General features: G+C 39.9%; 1 protein-coding gene across 1 annotated transcript in view; it reads left to right on the top strand.

Moving 5' to 3' along the window:
• The first annotated feature begins 1,027 nt into the window (after positions 1–1,027).
• LOC130917512 (26S proteasome non-ATPase regulatory subunit 8-like) overlaps positions 1,028–19,680 on the top strand; it is a 46,045-nt gene continuing 27,392 nt past the window's right edge. Inside the window, exons 1-5 of the mRNA XM_057838990.1 lie at positions 1,028–1,167; positions 1,576–1,648; positions 1,713–1,815; positions 1,882–2,047; positions 5,595–5,695. Coding sequence (XP_057694973.1) covers positions 1,063–1,167; positions 1,576–1,648; positions 1,713–1,815; positions 1,882–2,047; positions 5,595–5,695 — 548 coding nt within the window. The 5' untranslated portion in view covers positions 1,028–1,062. The remainder of the gene's footprint in view (positions 1,168–1,575; positions 1,649–1,712; positions 1,816–1,881; positions 2,048–5,594; positions 5,696–19,680) is intronic.

Here is a 19,680-nt window from a genome sequence, read left to right as displayed (position 1 = left end):
AGGGGAGAGAGACGTGGAAAACACGACAGGAAAAGTGGCACTGAGGTCCGGATTTAGTGAACCTCGGTATAAAGGGTCACCTTCTGTTGGTCTTGAGGCAACTCGGACTTCCTGTAGAAATGGGGTCACTTGATTTTGGAGAATTTCGGGTACCCTTCCTGTTCATATTAGGTCACTTTCTGTTGATATGGGGGATTTCGGGGTTGATATTTGTTGATATCGGGTCACTTGGATTGAAAATCAATAGGAGTGAATGGATGTTTTGTGCTATTGAAATGAAAGACCAGTAGGGGTATTGGAAATCAGTGGAAAATTCTGACCATTAGAAATGAATGGATGTGCTTTTTGCAAATTTCGTCCGAAGGCGCCAAACCATACGTTTTTAGCAAAACCTGAATAGATGTTTTATGCCCCTTATGCCCCGTCCTGATTTATTTGAAGTATAATAGATGTGATTTGGAAAGTAGCGAATTGAAATTTGACCCCCAACCACCCATAAAAACACGTTTTTGGTCGAACGGTCTTTTTTGGGTTGTCAAACAAAAGAGAGCACGTGTAACATGAGAATCCCGTTCGTTTTGCTGTATAAATAGGGTTGCCACCTGTCCCTTGAAATAAGGAACGATTCGAAATTGGGAATTTAATATTGCGTTCCGTATTGAACTAATATGGAATATAAATGAATAGATACATTGCTATGCATTTTACGAGTTTTGGGGATGTCCCTTTTTTTCTCTGCCTGTACAGCTGTGGGTGGCAACCCTATGTATAAACTGTGTCGGTGGGTCAAACAGTTTTGGCTGGGCGACGCACTGAAGAAACGCAATTGGGAAAAAAATACTTTAGATGGTAGCTTTTGCACCAAATGCAAACGCTACCTTCTAAAATGTGCTTTGACTGGAAGTTTGAGGCACCATTGTCTTTTCCACATTCAATATGGCGGCTACCTAGACGTATACAAAACAAAAAATATTCGCTGGCTATGGCAGTCATTTCCTTTTTTACGTCACTTGGCTGCCGTCTTATGTCGGCCGGTGTCGTGCTGTAATTTGCAGAATCACCATGGCGTTGAGAGAGACTGCTGGGCTCTACGAGACGCTGAAAGCCGAGTGGAATAAGAAAACCCCCAGTCTCAGCAAATGTGGCGAACTACTCACTAAACTCAAGGTAAATCTCTTTTGAAAAACGTTATTTTTAAAAACTATTCATGTCAAACCTGTCGAGGAACCTCCATTTTTTGGGCAGTAACTGGTTAGCAATTAAGGCTAAGCATGCTAACTTAGCATAAACGCTGTGTGTTTATTTCGTAAAGCTGCAATTTTTTTTTACAATATCGTCAATCCTGCATTAGTCAATGGATTATTTTTTGTTAAGCAATGTATATTGTAATCAGGAAAAAAATGCTAAAAGTACTAAACTGCGGTATATCATTTTTTAGACAGTGAATGATTGTTTCAGTGACATTTACGACGATGGACGTCCAAACCATTTGAACAGCCCTCCCAGTTCAAATAGATCGGATGTCTATCGCCGTCAGTGGCGGCCAATGAGTTAACAATGTTTTCCGCATCACAGGTGTCGTTACTGGAGCTGAACTTTCTTCCCACAAGTGGCTCCACGTTCACTAAACAGCAGCTTATTTTAGCACGTAAGTATTAGTTCATTATTGTTATGATGATATATTTATTTTCTGACAAAAACGGTATTTTCAGGCGATGTCCTGGAAATCGGAGCGCTGTGGAGCATCCTGAAAAAAGACATCCCGTCCTTTGAGCGCTACATGGCCCAACTCAAGTGCTATTACTTTGACTACAAGTATGTCATTATTCATAATTTTACGCATTTATTATTATTGATGCCTAATTTTTTATTTCATTTTAGGGAGGAGCTTCCGGAAGCAGCCTACATGCACCAGATTCTTGGACTCAATCTGCTCTTCCTCCTCTCGCAAAACCGTGTGTCCGAGTTCCACACGGAGCTGGAACGGCTGAGTGCGCGCGACATCCAGACCAACGTCTATATCAGGCATCCTGTGTCCTTAGAGCAGGTCTAACGCATCTGTATTATATCAGCGGAACCCATGCGGCGAGCACAGACGATTATTTTGATCGTCAATTAATGTATTCTTCGGAGTATAAGTCGCATTCTTGGGGGGAAATTTAAAAATTTATCAGCAAAATTGACAACAGCAGGCTAAATCTGCTACTCATCTGTTTAGGGCTGCAGCTATCGATTATTTTAGTAGTCGATTTATCAATTAACTAGTTGGTTTGAATAATTGAGTAATCGGATAAGGAACATAAAAATTTAAAATACCTGAGCTGAGCTTCAAACGGTATTAAAAAAATAAATAAATAAATGAGGATCTAAGTACATCAAAAGAACAATTGGCTAACTTAACCCATTGGTTTTATTTGTCCTTATTGTGGCTTTTTTATTTCTGGTTTTTAACTGTATTTCATCAAAGAAAACGCAGACTGTTCATGCGACTTTTTTTAAGTCGCATAAACAGTACCTTTTTGTACCTCACAGTATCTTATTTTTTTTTCATTTGCTTCATTAAAGCAGTAATGTGAAGTCAGGTTGGCCAACCATGTTTTTTAATAATATCAACGGCTAAACAGTTATAAGCATATTTTCGTTATTTATTTTTACGCAACCCATCCAGATTCTTTGATTAACCCATAGCAACGCCCTTGACAACGAAAATGCTTTTCTTCGGCAATCTTCGGAAATTACGTCACACCGGGAAGTGCGAGGGAAGTCCGCCATAGAACAGTATTGTTTGTTGCATTGCTTAGATGTCACGGCGGTGTGTGGCGATGTTTTGTTCTCACTCAAACGAAAACTTGAATGAGTGGCCAAAGGATAGCAGGGCACGTAAATGGACATCTTTCGTTCACACGAAGCGAATGAATTTCACGCCATCATCGAGTAGTGTTCTCTGCTGCAAACACTTCGAAGATGCCTGCTTCCTTAACCGGTCTGCTTATGATCAAGGATTTGCCAAAAAGTAAGTGTGATTTTTGGATAGATGACTGATGACTTTGTTAAAGCAGAGTTGCCAACTGTTTTGGAATGAACAGTATAAGCTAGCGACGTTAGCCGAAAGTTAACTCGTGGCAATCCTCGATCATAGTTGTTGTTGCGTTCGCTAGGTTAAGCGTGTTTAAATTGTGCATCATCTTCGATCTTTTCCGAAAGGGTTAATCCACTGTCAATCGGGAAAGGGGTGTGGATGTGCACATAAGCAGTTCGGCGTTGCGGTAATTCACAGTCACGTTGCAGTAAGAGACACACACCGCCGGTGAGTTTGTGCACATTTATTTGTATTTGTATTTTGTATTTCCACCTTCATGCATCAAGCATTGCATTGCATTTGTACGGTTCGGCGTTTCTTTCACGGTGATCGCTTGAGAGCCTTCTAGTTTGCGTTTCGCGAGAGCCACTGACAGGTGACAACTTAGCGTGTTGGCATTGAGTCAGTCTCGCAGCGAATCAGCGAGCAGCTCAAATCACGCAGTGAATCATGGGAAATGTAGTCTCGGGACAACACTGAAGTGGTGCTTTGTAATCTGTTCGCTTGTGTGAAAAAACTACATTTCCTCACGCCATTAGACGCCCCTTCCTGCCGAGAGCTGTGCCGAGCTGTGTTCTTACTGTTAGCTCCATGTGTTAATAAAGAAACAAAGTTGTCAGCACGTCGTGTGTTCGATAAATTTATAAACAAAAAGCTCATAACAAGACTCTATGCATGATCCGTTTAAAACGCTGGAGTAGTAGGAGGCGAGGAGGAGATCAGCGAGAAGCAAAACTTCGCGGTCGAATGTGGCGGCAGCCCGCTATTATTTTGTTTTCTTATTGTTGACACAATAAAATGGAGAAAGCCATTAACGACTCATCTCCATCTTTCCCCCCAACGTTTTTAAAGTATTATTTTATATGCACGAGAGCTGCAGGATCTGCCAAAATGAACATGAAGTCTGATAATTATTTTTTTTAACAATGTCATCAGATAGACAAAAACATAAAATTACGTGCAAATGCCTGCATCTTCAAGTCTTGAAAATAATAACAGCCTATATTTTACCAATCTTTTAATCTCGATGGGTCGTCTCCATTCCATGTCAGGTAGTTTAGGCACATTGTTTGCATCCTGATTGGCGTCTGGCTAATACATGTTAGGTCCAACATAAAATTCCAACCTCCTCTTCTTCCTCCAATTCTTCAAAAACTTGGATGTCCTCCCTTGCGCTCGATCTATCGCTTATATCGCTGTTTGAATCATTGTTTGAAGGGCTTTGTATGGCGGCCGTATGGAGCGCTGCCATCGCAGTTTTCGGTGTGACGTATCACTTCCAGGTTCGTCCCCTTTCAGACTCAAACTTCGGAAACACGATTATTTTGTCAGATATACAACATATAAATTATTTTTTCATGCTTTAATTGTTGGAGAATGTTTAATTACTTTACTTGTGACCCTATTTGGCATGTGAAGAAATTACTTCACATTACTGCTTTAATATGATGTGTTCTGTCTTCACTAAAAGTGAAGTTGTTCAGCTTTACAGACAGCAAATAAGGCAATTTACTTCATCCACTTATGACAATTTGTAAAGCTATAGCACATTTGTACATTTATGTTCAAAACGACACGCATTTTAACAATGAAACACTTGACACAAAGCAATTGGTGTTCAAACATCCATCTAGTCTACTCAATATGGAAATTTAGTGGATTAAATTAGCCTAATTTAACTAACAGAAGTCATTGAACTTAAATGCTACGAAAGCTAACCTATTTACAATTCTCATAACAAATCACTCACACGTAACTTCAGAAACTGTAGCTATAAATTAAGTTACAAATGCATACACGAACATATATTAGCGGAAACAACTTACAGCCTTATGTGGGCCAAACCACATACTTCGTGACCCGGGGACCACCTGTTACATGTTAATTCTTTCCAATCGTTCCAATATCGTTCAGGCCTATCCCAAACATTGCTGAGTTTTTTCCAATATTGTTCAGGCCTATTAGCCAGTCTAATGAAACATTTCAGAATGTGACGGTCCACATTTACCATGGAGAAATAGGGCCAAATAAATAAAGGACTGCGAGATTAAAGTCGTACTATTGCTACGCGAAAAAAGTTGTGTTACGTAGGGGTAATGGAGCTGTAAGCCACTATGCACTTTACATGTACTGTATGTATCTTAGCTGGGGGCTCCGACATAGCATTAGTATCGACATAGCATTAGTATATATCATTCTATGAAGAATAATTTGATGTATTTTAGGCAAAATATTAAGGATTTTCTTATTTGTAAAACCGCTTCTAAAACAAAAGATTCCTTCAATATAGTTGATTTTAATGGAGGCGGCAACGCTATTACGTAAAGTATGTAGCTGCTTCTTCAGCTACATTATCTCTATGTAATAATATGACTTTTATCTCATAGCAATATGAGGAAAAAAAGTTGAACTATTACTACAGGACTGAATGTTGAAGTAATAGTGAAAGATGTGAATTTCATTTTTTTTGTTTTGGGTGACTGGATAACAACCGGTGTTTGTCTCTCTTTTCCAGTATTTAATGGAAGGAAGCTACAACAAAGTTTTCCTCGCCAAAGGCAACATCCCCGCAGAGAGCTACAATTTCTTCATTGACATCCTGCTCGACACCATTCGGTAAGATACGCACCGCCCAACCTCCAACCCTACTGTAAAAATCTGCCATTTTCTCTTGGGGTGGGAACTAGAGCCGGGCGGTTTACCGAAAATTTACTTTTGACCGACGTAATTTTTCACCATGTTGGTAAATTCTTTTCAGGTAAGTATCTTTTCAGCCCGCTTTGACTATGCGTTGTTCGGCTATGCTCATTCCCCTTTAAGAAAGTTGAGCCCATGTGCTTACGTGTGAAGTCACGTGTAGGGATGGGAATTCATAAGATTTTTCCGATTCCATGATCGATATGCTTAACAATTCGATTCTTTTTCACTTCCCTTATCAATTCTAATTTGGACTAATGGACTGTATGAGGGTTTGGGTTCAATATGTTTTATGGTTCATTCGCCTCGGGGTGTCGGTTAGAACACAAAGAGCGGAGAGTGAAGTTTGTCTTTGGCATGTTTAATCCAACTTGGCAACAGGCACAACTATATACAGCCAATGGCGCTTGATGTGATAATCACTCAATGAGGAGATGAGAGCATGCGTGGAAAGATGTTGATGTATTTGCATTTGTGTGGAAGAAGACCGGAATGTGTGGGTATATATGTTGTTCTGAAAGGAAAGAAAATTACTATAGATGTCCCGATCGATCAGGTCCGATCACGTCATTTTCAAAGTATCGGAATCGGCAAAAAAATATCGGCCATGCCTTTTTTAATATATATATATATTTTTTAAATTAAATCGTTTTCTAATTGTATTTAATGTTACAGACATAATATGTTACACTCATCCAGAGTCTTTAGTTTAGGCTTAAGGTAGGGTAATCAAATTTATCCCGGCGGTAATGTTTTTTTAAGATGTATCACATTAAAAAATTTAACGCAATTAATGCATGCGTTGCAGCACGACCCACTCATGCATTATCACGCTAAATCTGTAATGACGCCATTTTACCTATATAGAGAGATATAAAGCAGCATAAAATAAGTAGAGTGAATTTTGGCAGCCTTTGGAGGCTTATTTTAATTGGCTAAAGCCTTACAATCTCTCTCCCTACGATTAGAAATATCACGGGAAGCAATGTGCGGAAGCAAGTGGCATTTGATCTTAACACCTTATTTTATCTCCCAACGCAGAGAAGATATATCAATTGCTAGCACTATGCACAGTCATGGTTCCACTTCCCATCATGGTTCCACTTCCCATCATGCATTGGGGCATGGCTGCAGTATCATTTACTGAAAGCTCAACAAATACACTAGATGGCAATATTTAGTCACAATATACAAAGTCACAACTCTTTCTATCCATGGATCCCTCTCACAGAAAGAATCTTAATAATGTAAATGCCATCTTGAGGGTTTATTGTCATAATAAACAAATACAGTACTTATGTACTGTATGTTGAATGTATATATCCGTCCGAGTTTTATTCATTTTTTTCTTAATGCATTGCCAAAATGTATATGATCGGGAAAAATTATCGGGAATGATTGGAATTGAATCGGGAGCAAAAAAAAGCAATTAGATCGGGAAATATCGGGATCGGCAGATACTCAATCTAAAATGATCGGGATCGGAAAGGGAGCAAAAAACATGATCGGAACAACCCTAAAAATAACATCATATTAGTGCTGATGCAATAAACAATGCAAATTAACTGTAAAGCAGTCAATAACGCACATACATGACTCGCACATTATAATGACACAAAAGTGGCGGGGAGCGAGCGCGCGCGCACAACCCGGAAGCACGCTGCGTGCTCGTGCGGTCATCTTGGCCATAAAAGTGGCTAAAACTAAGCACTTTACACTGATATGGATGTACAACATCATCTTAAGATGCTAAACTAACACATTACCTCTGAACACAAATGTGCAATGCGAATATAATGTAAACAATGATCTCCTCGACGCAACGAGGACGAGCGGGAGCAACCGGCCGACGAAACGGTGAAAACACGAAACGGTCGCGCGGATAACGGCTCTAACTTATCATAACTTTATGGCATGAAGAGGAAATACTTACATTCGTTCAGGGACGCGCACATATTAGTACTTCCTCTAACAGGTGACCGTCCTCTGCTAAAAAATGCACACCTTACGCCTATTCTTGGTCCCAGAATACACAGCATACATGATGTAGGACAATAACAGGAAGTAACTGACTGGTTGCTATGGGAACGAACGCATACCCATGAAATCTTTCTAACAGGAGTAATAAAATTAATAATAAAATTGTTTAGGATTATTTTAGATGCATGTATGTTATATTTTTCTGATAGAATATTCGACGAGGAATGCGATACACCCATTAATAGACTTTTTCTTTAAGTAGTCTCATGAATAATGACCTTACCTGTGAAAATCAATGCAAATTTACTCTGTAACGACTCTCTCCTGATTACACTTGGTGAGAACTTGGGCTGGGAATCTCTGACATGAAGCCGATTTGATATGTATCTAGATACACAGGTTACGATTCGATTAAAAAAAACAAGACATTTTTAAGGTCGAGTGATTCGATACAGTTTAAGAACGATACAGTTTGATACAGAGTGAAAACGATACGATAGTAAACATTTGTTGTGTGCATTCGTACAGTATTTTAAACATGTAAAAACGATTAATGATTAAACAACAGAATCTCATACCAATGTTATGTTTTATTTTTTTATTAAAAAAAAAAAAAAAAAGCTTACTATATGACCGTCATTTTGTTGGATGGGATTGATAATAAAATATACACCAATAAAGTGCAGTAATTTAATTACTGTATTTCCTGGTGTTTTGAACACAATAGGTAAGTAATTTAAGTGCAAAGTTTCAACATAAACATCTTACAAGCAAAAAATGTTAATTATATGCAGCAGCTCTGGCAAAAAAACCCTGCTAGTGTTATCATAAATAAAAATTAATAAATTATGCTTTACCAATGGTATAACTGGGGGAATAAAAACATGGCATTTTAGACAGACAGGTCTATAATCATTACTTTAACCTTATACACAGCAAAGTCATTCACTTATGCCTGTGCGTCCACATTTTTTTTTATTCCTCATCACTGTCTATATCTTTTTTGAAGGGCAGATTTTTCTTGAGGAAGATCAACTGATCCACATGTTCATGTTTTAGTAGACTGCGTTCCGTGGAAACAATATGCCGCCCTTTCCACCATTGTAGTGGGTTAATTTTTAGGGTTAAAAACTCACGATCTCTGTACCGCATCACACTAGCTCTATCCCATGCGAACAGATCTGGCTGCCTTCATCACTTCGAAGTCCGACTTTTGTTTTCCTGGGTGCGTTGAAAATCAATCGCTGCACGTCGCTGGCGTGGTGCGCAAACTGTCCATTGTTTTAGCATGTTGCGTCGTTGCCACTACTAGTTTCGTTTTGGGCTGTGAAGAAAACGCTACGGAGCGTGCGTTACAGTGGTTTTGTTAGCTCTCGCGTTGTTATGACACGCCCGTGACGATCAGGTAATGACCGCGACTACGAGCGGTTCTGCCGAAATGAATGGGAAGTTGAGGCAACCATGACGGCGGTCACAATCTGAGCGCGCTGTGTGGTGAATGACTCAAGCGCAGCATGTGAGGTAAAAGCTAAATTATTATCATATTAAGCAATGCATTGAACTAGGCATTAGAAGCAGATTCTTGTGCTCGCGATAGCTGAATTCTATCTCTACTATCGGTTCATTGAATATTTAATGGCTAATTACTGTCGAATGGTAACTTTACTATCGATACAGCTGTATCTCTCACCTGTAAAACCGGATATCCGGTCGTATCGGTTTATCGTTCTCAAGCCTAGTGAGAACGCTTTCCATGAGTAAATCATGTTAGGGATGTCCCGAAGGTTTTAGGGTTTTAGTAATCTTGATAACAACTAGCCAGCTCAATTAGGTGAGTTTGAGTAACACACAATGGTTGGTAACATGAAACTGACCTGTTTATTCAGTGACAAACACAAAACATTCTAAATAACAAACAGAAACGGCATATTCAGTCAGTAAAACGTGCAAATAATATTGTAAACTGTCAGTGGAAAATCCCACAAACCCTCCAAGCTATTAGATGCTTTTAATGTTTCGTGCATTAGTTAAAAAAATTGTGTAAAAAGCCTCTCAGGTTTAAATAAACGACTACTTCAGTATCAAGTTAACATTTTAAAACGGTAAATAAAATACTCAAGTCCCCATTCTGTTTCAGCAGCTTTAAACTACATTAAATTAATTTAATTTTGTGAATCAACTGTTAAAGTTGTTAAAAATGCTCCCGTTATTCCATAATTTCTCTTCTCTCTACTTTTGACATGTGAAAGTTTTAAAACTGTTTTGAAGATAGATTCAAGTCAAGATTTTGCCGATTTAGGAGTATTTTAGATAAAAAGTTAATTAGGTTCACTTGGAAGGTTCACTACAACAGCCTACAAGGGAAGTCTCCTGCTTTAAGATGGCGGCTGTTTACTAACGCACAAAGTTTTAAAGAGATAATGGCTCGTCATCCAGAATGAATTCTTCGGCAATGACTCTTGTTATTCCCTGAGCTTTGGGACTGTCGAGTGCCAGTTTGTCACGCATAGCAAAAGTTTCTGCCAGTGTTAGTTGCGTAGGACCTTTCTTTTTGTCTTCGGTTTTCTTAACATACTCCTTCTATTGTTTGTGATGGTATGTCGCTAAATGCTTGATTAGGTTGGTTGTATTAAAACTTCTTACAGCTTTACCACCACGCTTGACTTTAATGTGACATATGTTTAGTTTAGTTTAGTTTAGTTTAGTTTATTCACACATCGTATCATGGTACACACATGAACATGGTCATATATACAAGCAATTCATCTGACAAGATGTATGAAAGGGACACTCCGAATAAGCTATTTAAAGCTTTTAGTAGGGGCCCAGTCAAACAACACACACATACACTCATTCATACACATACATGCAATTAACTATGGGAAATTTCAAAATTCTGATTACATCGGATTTGACATGTGATACCTTAGGAATGTTGTTCAAAGACAGCATATTAAACATACATAGCAAGGAGATGAGTTTTCAGTTTTTTCTTAAAAATAGAGATGGAGTGTGACATTTTAAGTGTTTCGTCCAGTTCATTCCAGATCTGTGGTCCTCTGCATACAATCCCAAAGCTTGTAGACTTTAGACTTCTGGTTTTTCCTGTGATGTGATGTTTTCTTCTAGTAGTATATGTGTGCTGAGGAGTACTGATTGGGATGAGATCACTTAATTTACGGTTTAGTTTATGGGTGACCTGATACATTATGCAAGCATTTTGAAAGTAGTTGTGTTCTTTTAGCCTCAGAAGGTGGTGGTGGTGAAATATTAATTTAGTAGGAGCATTGAACCCAGACCATGTTATGGCACGTATGACTTTTTTCTGTAGGATTTCAAGCTTTTTTAGATAGGTTGGAAATATGTTGCACCATATGATATTACAATATTGTAAATGTGGCTCAAATAAAGATTTATACAGGGTGAGAAGTGCAGATAGTGGGATATAATGTCGCAGTTTAAAAAACAGCGCAGCATATTTCGACAGTTTATTTGTGAGCTCATCAATATGTTTTTTAAAATTAAGGTACTCATCAATATGGACTCCCAGGAATTTTGTAGAGCAGACTCTTTCAATGGTTTCTCCATGTTGCACTCTGCCTCTTCGTCTTTGTCGTCCTTTAAGGTGAAACGATCCCACACAGCTGACATTTTTACCGATAGTCTCTCTGTAAATTGGGAGACGGTAATGTAGTGTGTTGAAGGAGTGCCGTAAAATGCGGACCAGGTTTTAGGGAAACCAAAGCAAAAACTGGAGTGGATTATGTACATTGGTGCGCTGGAAAACCCGGACCGGATTTTCAAGAAGTCTGGATCGGAATTTTTCCGTGTCGGCCGATCCGATACCGATGCGCGTTTTTTTGCCCATATCGACGTCTGATCCGGTCCAAATATCGGATCGGTACATCTCTAAATCATGTAGCTGTGCTTGCCGAATCGATCATGCGTAACATGCGTAAACTTCGAAATGTTAATCGTGCTGGTTGGAATCGATAAGAGAATCGTTAGATAAATTGCCAAAACCTTGTCAGGATCCGTCTCAACGCCTTTCTCAGACACCACGTGTCCCAAATAACGGACAGATGTCTGCAGGAACTTGCACTTTTTGGGGGAAAGTTTAAGGCCATACTGCTTGAATTTGTTCAGCACTCGCAGTAGATGCCGTTCATGCTCCTCAAGTGTATTGGAAAATATAAGATCATCAGTGAATACAAGGACCTCTTTCAGATGCAGACTACCCATGCACTTTTCCATCAAACGTTGGAACGTTGAGGGAGCATTCGTGACACCCTGGGGCATTCTGTTGAATTCCCAGAAGCCCAGGGGTGTAAGAAAGGCGGTTTTGGCCTTATCCTCTTCATGCATCTCAATTTGGTATCCTGACTTGAGATCGAGAACTGAAAACCACTTTGCTCCACTACGTACAGAAAATGATTCTTCGAGATTTGGTAATGGGTAAGCATCTTTTATGGTCTGTCGATTCAGTTTTCTGTAGTTAATACACAGCCTGATGTCTCCGTTTTTCTTTTTCACCACCATGATGGGAGAAGAGAACGATGACTTGCTCTCTAATCACACTGGCGTTACGAAGTTCATGGAGATGCTTCCAGACTGCTTCAATGTCATTTGGGTGGATGGGTCGTGCACGATTCAGATTCAGAATATTTATTGTCATTGTTGCAAAAAGCACAACGAAACTTTGTTTGGAGCATCCATACAACTAAGTTGGTAAAGTGCAAAACCCATAAAATAAATACCCTTAAGTACCAAGTGTAAACATTGACACAGTATTAGACATAAGTACAAAAAAGATTCCACAGCCGCATAAAGTCATGTTTGAAAGTTGTATTGTTGTGGAGGTTGATATGATGCTTAACCTGATTGGTGCAGCCAAAATCAAGGTCAGGGTGCGTGTACACTTCCGGCATAGTATTCAGTTTGGCTGTAATTCGCTCTTGCCATTCAGGTGGAATTGGACTCTCGCCAAAATTGAATGAGAGTGGAGTTGAGCTCTTTGGGGGTGTACTGGTGACATGGTGGTCCGAGACGATGCAGTTATAGATGTGGATGTCTGCAATGACTAGGGATGGGAATCGAAATCCAATTCCAATTCGGAACCGGTTCCGAGTGTTTCGAGGCCTCGACATCACAATGAAAAAGCCTTAACGATCCCTTTAACGATTCCTAAAGACGCGTATTGCGTCGTGACGTGTCTTGTTGTCCAGACGCATCAAACTAGCATGGCGCCAAGAACCACTCGCTTCAAAATTTGACTACACTTCACCAGGAAAGTGTGTGAAAATGAAAGGTTACAACGGGTAAGCACGAGCATTGCAGCCATAAACATAACAATGACAGCACGTAGGTTCAAATGCTCGAAAGTGTGTCTTCACTTCACGAGGAAAAATTACAACAAAGCGACTTGCAGTCATTGCAAGGTGGAGATAACTGCATCGGGAGGGAATACGACTGCGCTGTCCTCACAGAGAGGCTAAGGCTCAGTCCTGGCTATGCAGCTAACTAAACTCCCAAATGACGATGCAGAAGACGTTGGTATAATTTGCTGACTTTATTCAACCATCACTTGAAGAGTGAAACTAAGAATAGAAATGAAACGAATCAATTTCGTCCCCAATAACAAACAGGTTTGCATCAACGTAAATCAGCGATGATTAGCTCCTAATAACAGTAATAACAAATGGTTAGCATTCGTTCGCTAGCATTAGCACATCGTTCAAACCACTACACAACTGGATTTAAGTGTCCGATCGCGAGTGGAAACACAACAACAACAACACAAAAGATGATACATACAGACGTTGCCTCTGTAGATATTAACATTAACAAAGAACGTAGGCTCGTAGAAGTGTTTCCCTCTCTCACTAACTCGCTCACTTGCTTGGATGCGGCATTTCTTCTTCGGGTGTAAGTGCGCTCTTCTTCACGTGAGCGTGTTCTTCTTCACGTGAGGAAGCGCAAGAGCCCCCACTTGAGCGTGTAAGCGCCACAAAAACTAAAAGGCATGCATTTCAATGTAATGGTAAATAATACACGTTAACCCAGCAGTCCCCAAACTGCGGCCCACGGCCCAAATACGGCCCGCCTCCACATTTGGTCCGGCCATTTTGATTTTTTTTTTTTTTTTTTTTTCTCAATCGTGTTATTTATTTCCTGGCCTTTTCCTTGAAGAATTCAGAGAGGGTTATTTGGTTATTATCTATTGAACTAATAGTGTTTTTATTATTAATTATTATTATTATTATTATTATATTATATTATTGTTTTTATTTTATTTACTTTCATTCGGTGAAGAATCCAGAAAGTGTTATTTGATTGTGGCTTTCTGAAAAACAATAATTTTTTACATTTATGCACTTCTGCAATCGTCACACTTTTTCTGTTACAAACTGACCCCGGCCCCTCATTAGAAAAGGGAAAAGTTATGTGGCCCTCACAGGAAAAAGTTGGGGACCCCTGCTTTAACACATATTGCCAAAGGCAGAACAACAACCTATCTGCCAATATATACCAATATTTTTTATCTCTATTACATAAATGTTTCAGTAAAATGTTACACATTCTTGTGTATTTGCCACTTATTGCCACAGTTAACATTGAGGCTTTGGGCCTCTTTTGATCTCGTTTTGAGTTTGTAAGGTTGTGACTTCTGATTAAACAAACTCGATGCCAATCAAAACGTTTGTTCTTCTTTTTTCCCCAAATTAGAATCGATAAGAGAATCGATAAAGAATCGAATCGTTAAGCAATATCGATAATGGAATCGGAATAGTAAAAATCCTATCAATTCCCATCCCTAGCAATGACTGACCGTGGAGGGATGTAAATGTCCTGCTCTGATTCATTCGTCCCCACCACTGGAAAATTATTAAACGAGTAAGGTGATAGGGCAACCAAGCTGCTGCATACACACAAGCCACCCGGCAGCCCTGAAACCGGCTGCTGAATGATTATGGCTGGATACTGGCTGGCTGTTGGAATGGACACCTTAGCAGAACCTTCAATTACCACAGTGCGACCTGCTGGAACTGTTGTTTTGCTGCAGAGTGTGACGAGTCCAGTATTGTTCTCAGAATTATTCTGATGTCTCAGCTGGAGGGTTTGAATAATAACTTTGTAGCCATGGGAGCTGGGCTGAAAGGTAGACGACTCACAGCAGCAGAACGATTCATAGAGCACTTAAAGAGTGTTCATGCTGATTAGAACTGAAGTAGGAGAGCCAGGTCTGACATCTGGAACAACTAGTGCCAGAGTTTGAATGTCGAAATTAGTACCAACGAAGTCTGCTGGGAATGTTACTGTAGTGCCAACATAACCCAAAAATGGAACACTTTGACCTGCTGCACCTTCAATATGAAGAAGTTCGTTCAGGGAATGAATGGGTTTGTCGGACAGGTAGTCATTATAAAATGACACTGGGATTGTGGTCACTTGTGATCAGTGTTGGGCACGTTACTTAAAAAGTAATTAGTTAGTTACTCACTACTTCTTCCAAATAGTAACTGAGTTAGTAACTGAATTACTCTATAGTAAAAGTAACTAGTTACCAGGGAAAATAATTATTTCCGTTACTTTAAAAAGAAGTTGTTGTATGTCATAGAATTTGAAATTTTTTCAGCAGTATTCGAGTCAGTTGAATAGAGGAAAAACAGACAGGTAGTTGTGTTATAGAATCTTGTAATATTTATTGCACCTCACCAGCAGCAAATGTATCCTACACTTGAAGTGCAACAAAAATAAACAAATTTGAATTGCTTACCACAGATGTCGACAGTAGCTTTGCCCAGGGACATGAATTAAACTTTACATGCACGTTCTTTCCTTTAATTTCGACCAACAAATCGTGTTTATATCTCCACCTCGTAAAGGGCAAATTTTCCTCTGAATGCTCTGCCATCTTGTCCCTCTGCATCTTTTTAGTGTGTGTCTGTTTGCCGCACCCGCTGTTCCAGTTTGTGTGTGAAAAACACCGGCTCTGAAGTTTGTTAAAAAAAAAAAAAACTTATTAACAACAATTACACGTGCGCTTGCTTGAGCGTATACGTGACAAAATGGGGAATCACGTGAGATTTTATAACAACGCAGCCATATTGGAAGCAGGTCTGGCTCGTGGTACATTAAACTTTAACTTGCCAGTTCGATAAAGAGACAAACTCGTTCTTAAGGCGAAGAACAGATATGTGATCAAACTTAAGGATGTGAACAATGTTGACCCTTACGAGCAAACCGAAGACAAATGGAGTAAAAATGTTGACGGGCTTCCACAATTTCGCGAAATGGACATTCTGCTGTATTGTTTGGTGTACGTTAGTAAACTTCTCAGCGATTCCGGAATTACAAATCGCTGCAAAGCTATGAACAGTTTTGCTGCGAATGGGTGCAGGACCTGCACATTATGACCGTATCAAACGGCAACTCCATCGTTCTTGCAAAGGTAAGCTATGTGTGTTTACTATTTTCATTGCCATGAAACTGAACGCGCCCCAAGTCTCGGATGACAAATAAACAGAGCAGAGTAGACTCGCTACGGCTGGTAGTTTATTCAATTTATTCAAAGTTAGTAACGCACCAATTTTGACCGTCAGTAACGGTAATGGCGGAAAAAATAATTTTATTACCACGTTACTGAGAAAAATAACGCCGTTATGTGTTATTCCCAACACTGCTTGTGATCCTGTATCAAGAAGACACAAACAAGCTTGGCCAGCAATGTTGAGTTCCGCTGTACATCTGGAACCCATCAACCCCTTTGGTGGTCGCAGGTTGGACTGCATTTCCGCACACTGGACAGGTTTGTCAGCGGGACAGAATTTGTCCAGCACAGCTCCGGATTGTCCCTCAAGAGGAGCCGAGATTAGTTTAAATGTCCAGAAGTCGTTGGTTTCTGCCACTTTTGTTGACTGTTGAATCGTTTTCCTTTGGCGCTTACCAGTGATGAATTCGGGGCATTCTTACATTGTGGCTTAATGTGGCCATCCTATCCACAGCGGAAACAAAATCCGGGCTTTGAAGGAGCAGCTTTCGAGTTACCAGCTTTTGGTGGGTTGAAAGTCTTTGCAGCAGAGTGAGTGGTCTGGGTCTGACTTGCCGTTAACAATGCCAGTTATTTTTAAATAGCTGACATTGGTTCAGACAGCTGCTTGGTCATTGTCATCAGTGCAGTGCACATGCTGGGTTTTGGCTTTTGATGTATAAGCTGGGTGTGGCTGGAAACTTTCTGATTGCTGTGCCTGAAGCAATACTGGATGGAACAGGACGATGAATTTCTGGTGCGGATTGACTGATCTGCTCCATCATCTCCTGAAGAATGTCCACATATCGCTTTCCAGACACTTGCAACATTCCTTAATTCTGCCATTAGTGACTGAGTTTTTGAACCACAAATCTTGGATGTGTATATGTCTGACAAGTTTTCGATATAGAATTTTGCACCAGACTCAGAAGTGTAAGTGTATGGCAGCGAATGGGATAATATTTACAAAGCTAAACCAGACTTGAGTTCAACTATGATGCAATTATCAAAATCGGTTGCATTATTCAGGGATGCATCTGGGCCGCGCCCTTGCGCTATTTACGCATTTTGACAGCCACTAGCACAACTTCATAACTCCACTGCGCCAGCACCGGCGCAAGTCTATTACGATTGGCGCATATTGCTACATGATCTGCGCCACATATGACATCCTAACATATCCTGACGTACCCTAAAGAAATCCTAACATATCGTAACGTTTCCTAATGCCTGGTTGATATATCCGTATGTTTTTCATAACAAAAGCTAACACTTCCGCGGAGGAAAGGCATAAGAGCCAATCGAGAGAGCGGATGGAGCAAGCGGGTCGACGTAGTACAGCCAATCACGAGTAAGTACGAAGATGAGTCATCGTCGGCACAGCCAATCACGAGTAAGCACGGTGCATTGCAGTATTCACATCGAACATGGCGGATGGTTGCAATATGGAGCGTGAGAACAGGAGTAAATCTCTAAAAGACATTAAAAACAGGCAGCAAACAAACATTCAATTTTAAGAAACAATTGAATAAGTCTGCGGAGCGTAATGACAATTCATTGAAGCAAACTGTTGTTAATGATTGGAATTTAGTGGATAATGGGAATGATTCGAAAGCAGACGAAACTTTGGATAGTGAAACGTTGCCGCCACCAGAGAAACCCATGAAAACTGACAATATGGATTATTTTGATTAAGAAAACGAACCTATTACGAACGTTGGTGATAATGACAATGGTGATACGAAAAAATATGATCACGTCTTTCAGAAAGAGTGGCTGAAGAAATAGACGTGGCTAAGGTATGAAAATTCTTTCAATTGAATTAAAATTGTTTGTTGATATATTAGAAAAAAAGATTTTACTCAAATAATGGTTTTTCATTTGCAATTTAGAAATGTCATGCTCCAATAAATGTATTTTGCTTTATTTCAATCAGTTTTGTATACTTCGGCAATCTAGTTAAATCGGGCCCCATCAATTTTAGAATTTGGCCCCCTTCTCAGACACAAGGAGGGGAACTGGCCCCTTTTTTAATTTCCCAGATGCATCCCTGATTATTTTTAATGATGACATGCTGTCTAACCTCGCCATATTGTTAAAAGAAATCTACAATATCTTCGCACGAAAAGGAATCCGTTTCCCCATGCATGAGAACTGCATTTAGAATTTTGACCTCCAATTTTTCAAACAACTCCATCATATAATGGACTGGTGAGACTGAATATAGCCAATTTACACTGCACAAATGACTTCCTGGCTAGCTTGCCAAGAAATGTAACAAGTGTGAGCCGCTCAGCACCACTGAGGTGTACAATTAGTGGACAAATCAGAAGATTCTAGGTTGGACACCTGGCTAGCTTGCCAAGAAATGTAACAAGTTAGAGCCGCGATATTAACAGCACCACTGAGGTGTACGATTAGTGGGCTACTCAGGAAGTTCTGGTTCGGCTACTAGAGTGCAGCGGCAATGAATAAAGACTGACAGAGTTGGTTTGAGTGAAATATATATTTTACAAAAAGTGATACAGAAAAATAAACTAATATTTACAGTGTGCACACACAATCATTGTACAACTGGAAAAAAACGGAGTCCAATTTCGCCTCCCAAATGTTCATGAATAATGAACCGCCAAGTATGAATGACTTCAGGTTTATGGAGTTGGAAGGTGAGTTTTGTCCTGTAGCGCTCGTTGAGGTATCAGAGGTTGAATGGATATTGGGAGTGCTTAGCTTGAGTGGTGGGGAGAGAGATAAGCTGCAGAGCTTCCTACCAGACTTGACAATTGTGTAGAAGACAAGGAAAGGACCATCAGGCTCCTGGCTTGATTTCTAGCTCACCATCTTTTTCTTGGAGTAGTCCCAAGGCAGGGCAGGACCACCTGGCCAGTTCTCTAGTTGAGCACACGCACTAACAGGTCACCAACACTAATAAAAAGGTCTGGTTCTGCAGCTGTTGATCCTTGGCTTCTCTCCCACACGACTAAAGGGAGAGGAGCGAGCTTATATAGTGCCTAGGTGACCGGTGATTGGATAATTGGTATATTGTGACTTTTCATGTGATGTGGTGCATTGAGGGAGTGTGGGGAAAAACAAGTACTGGCTAAAAACAGGGAATCTTAACTAGAGGTGGGAATCCTTGGGCACCTAACGATTCGATTGCGATTATAAATCGATTATTGATGCACCACAAACCCCACTTTAAATTTTTTTGTACACTAGTACCAAAATTGTTCAAAAATCCTTTCAGGCTAAACTACTATTTCAGTATCAAGTTAACCATCAAAACAGTACATAAAATACTGAAATCCCCATTCTGTATCGGCAGCTTTAAACTACATTCAATTAATTTAATGTTGTGAATCAGCCGTTAAAGTTGTTAAAATTGCTCCCGTTA

Source organism: Corythoichthys intestinalis, chromosome 6, assembly GCF_030265065.1.
Source record: "Corythoichthys intestinalis isolate RoL2023-P3 chromosome 6, ASM3026506v1, whole genome shotgun sequence".
Taxonomy (NCBI): domain Eukaryota; kingdom Metazoa; phylum Chordata; class Actinopteri; order Syngnathiformes; family Syngnathidae; genus Corythoichthys; species Corythoichthys intestinalis.
This window is presented reverse-complemented; position numbering and strand designations above follow the sequence as displayed.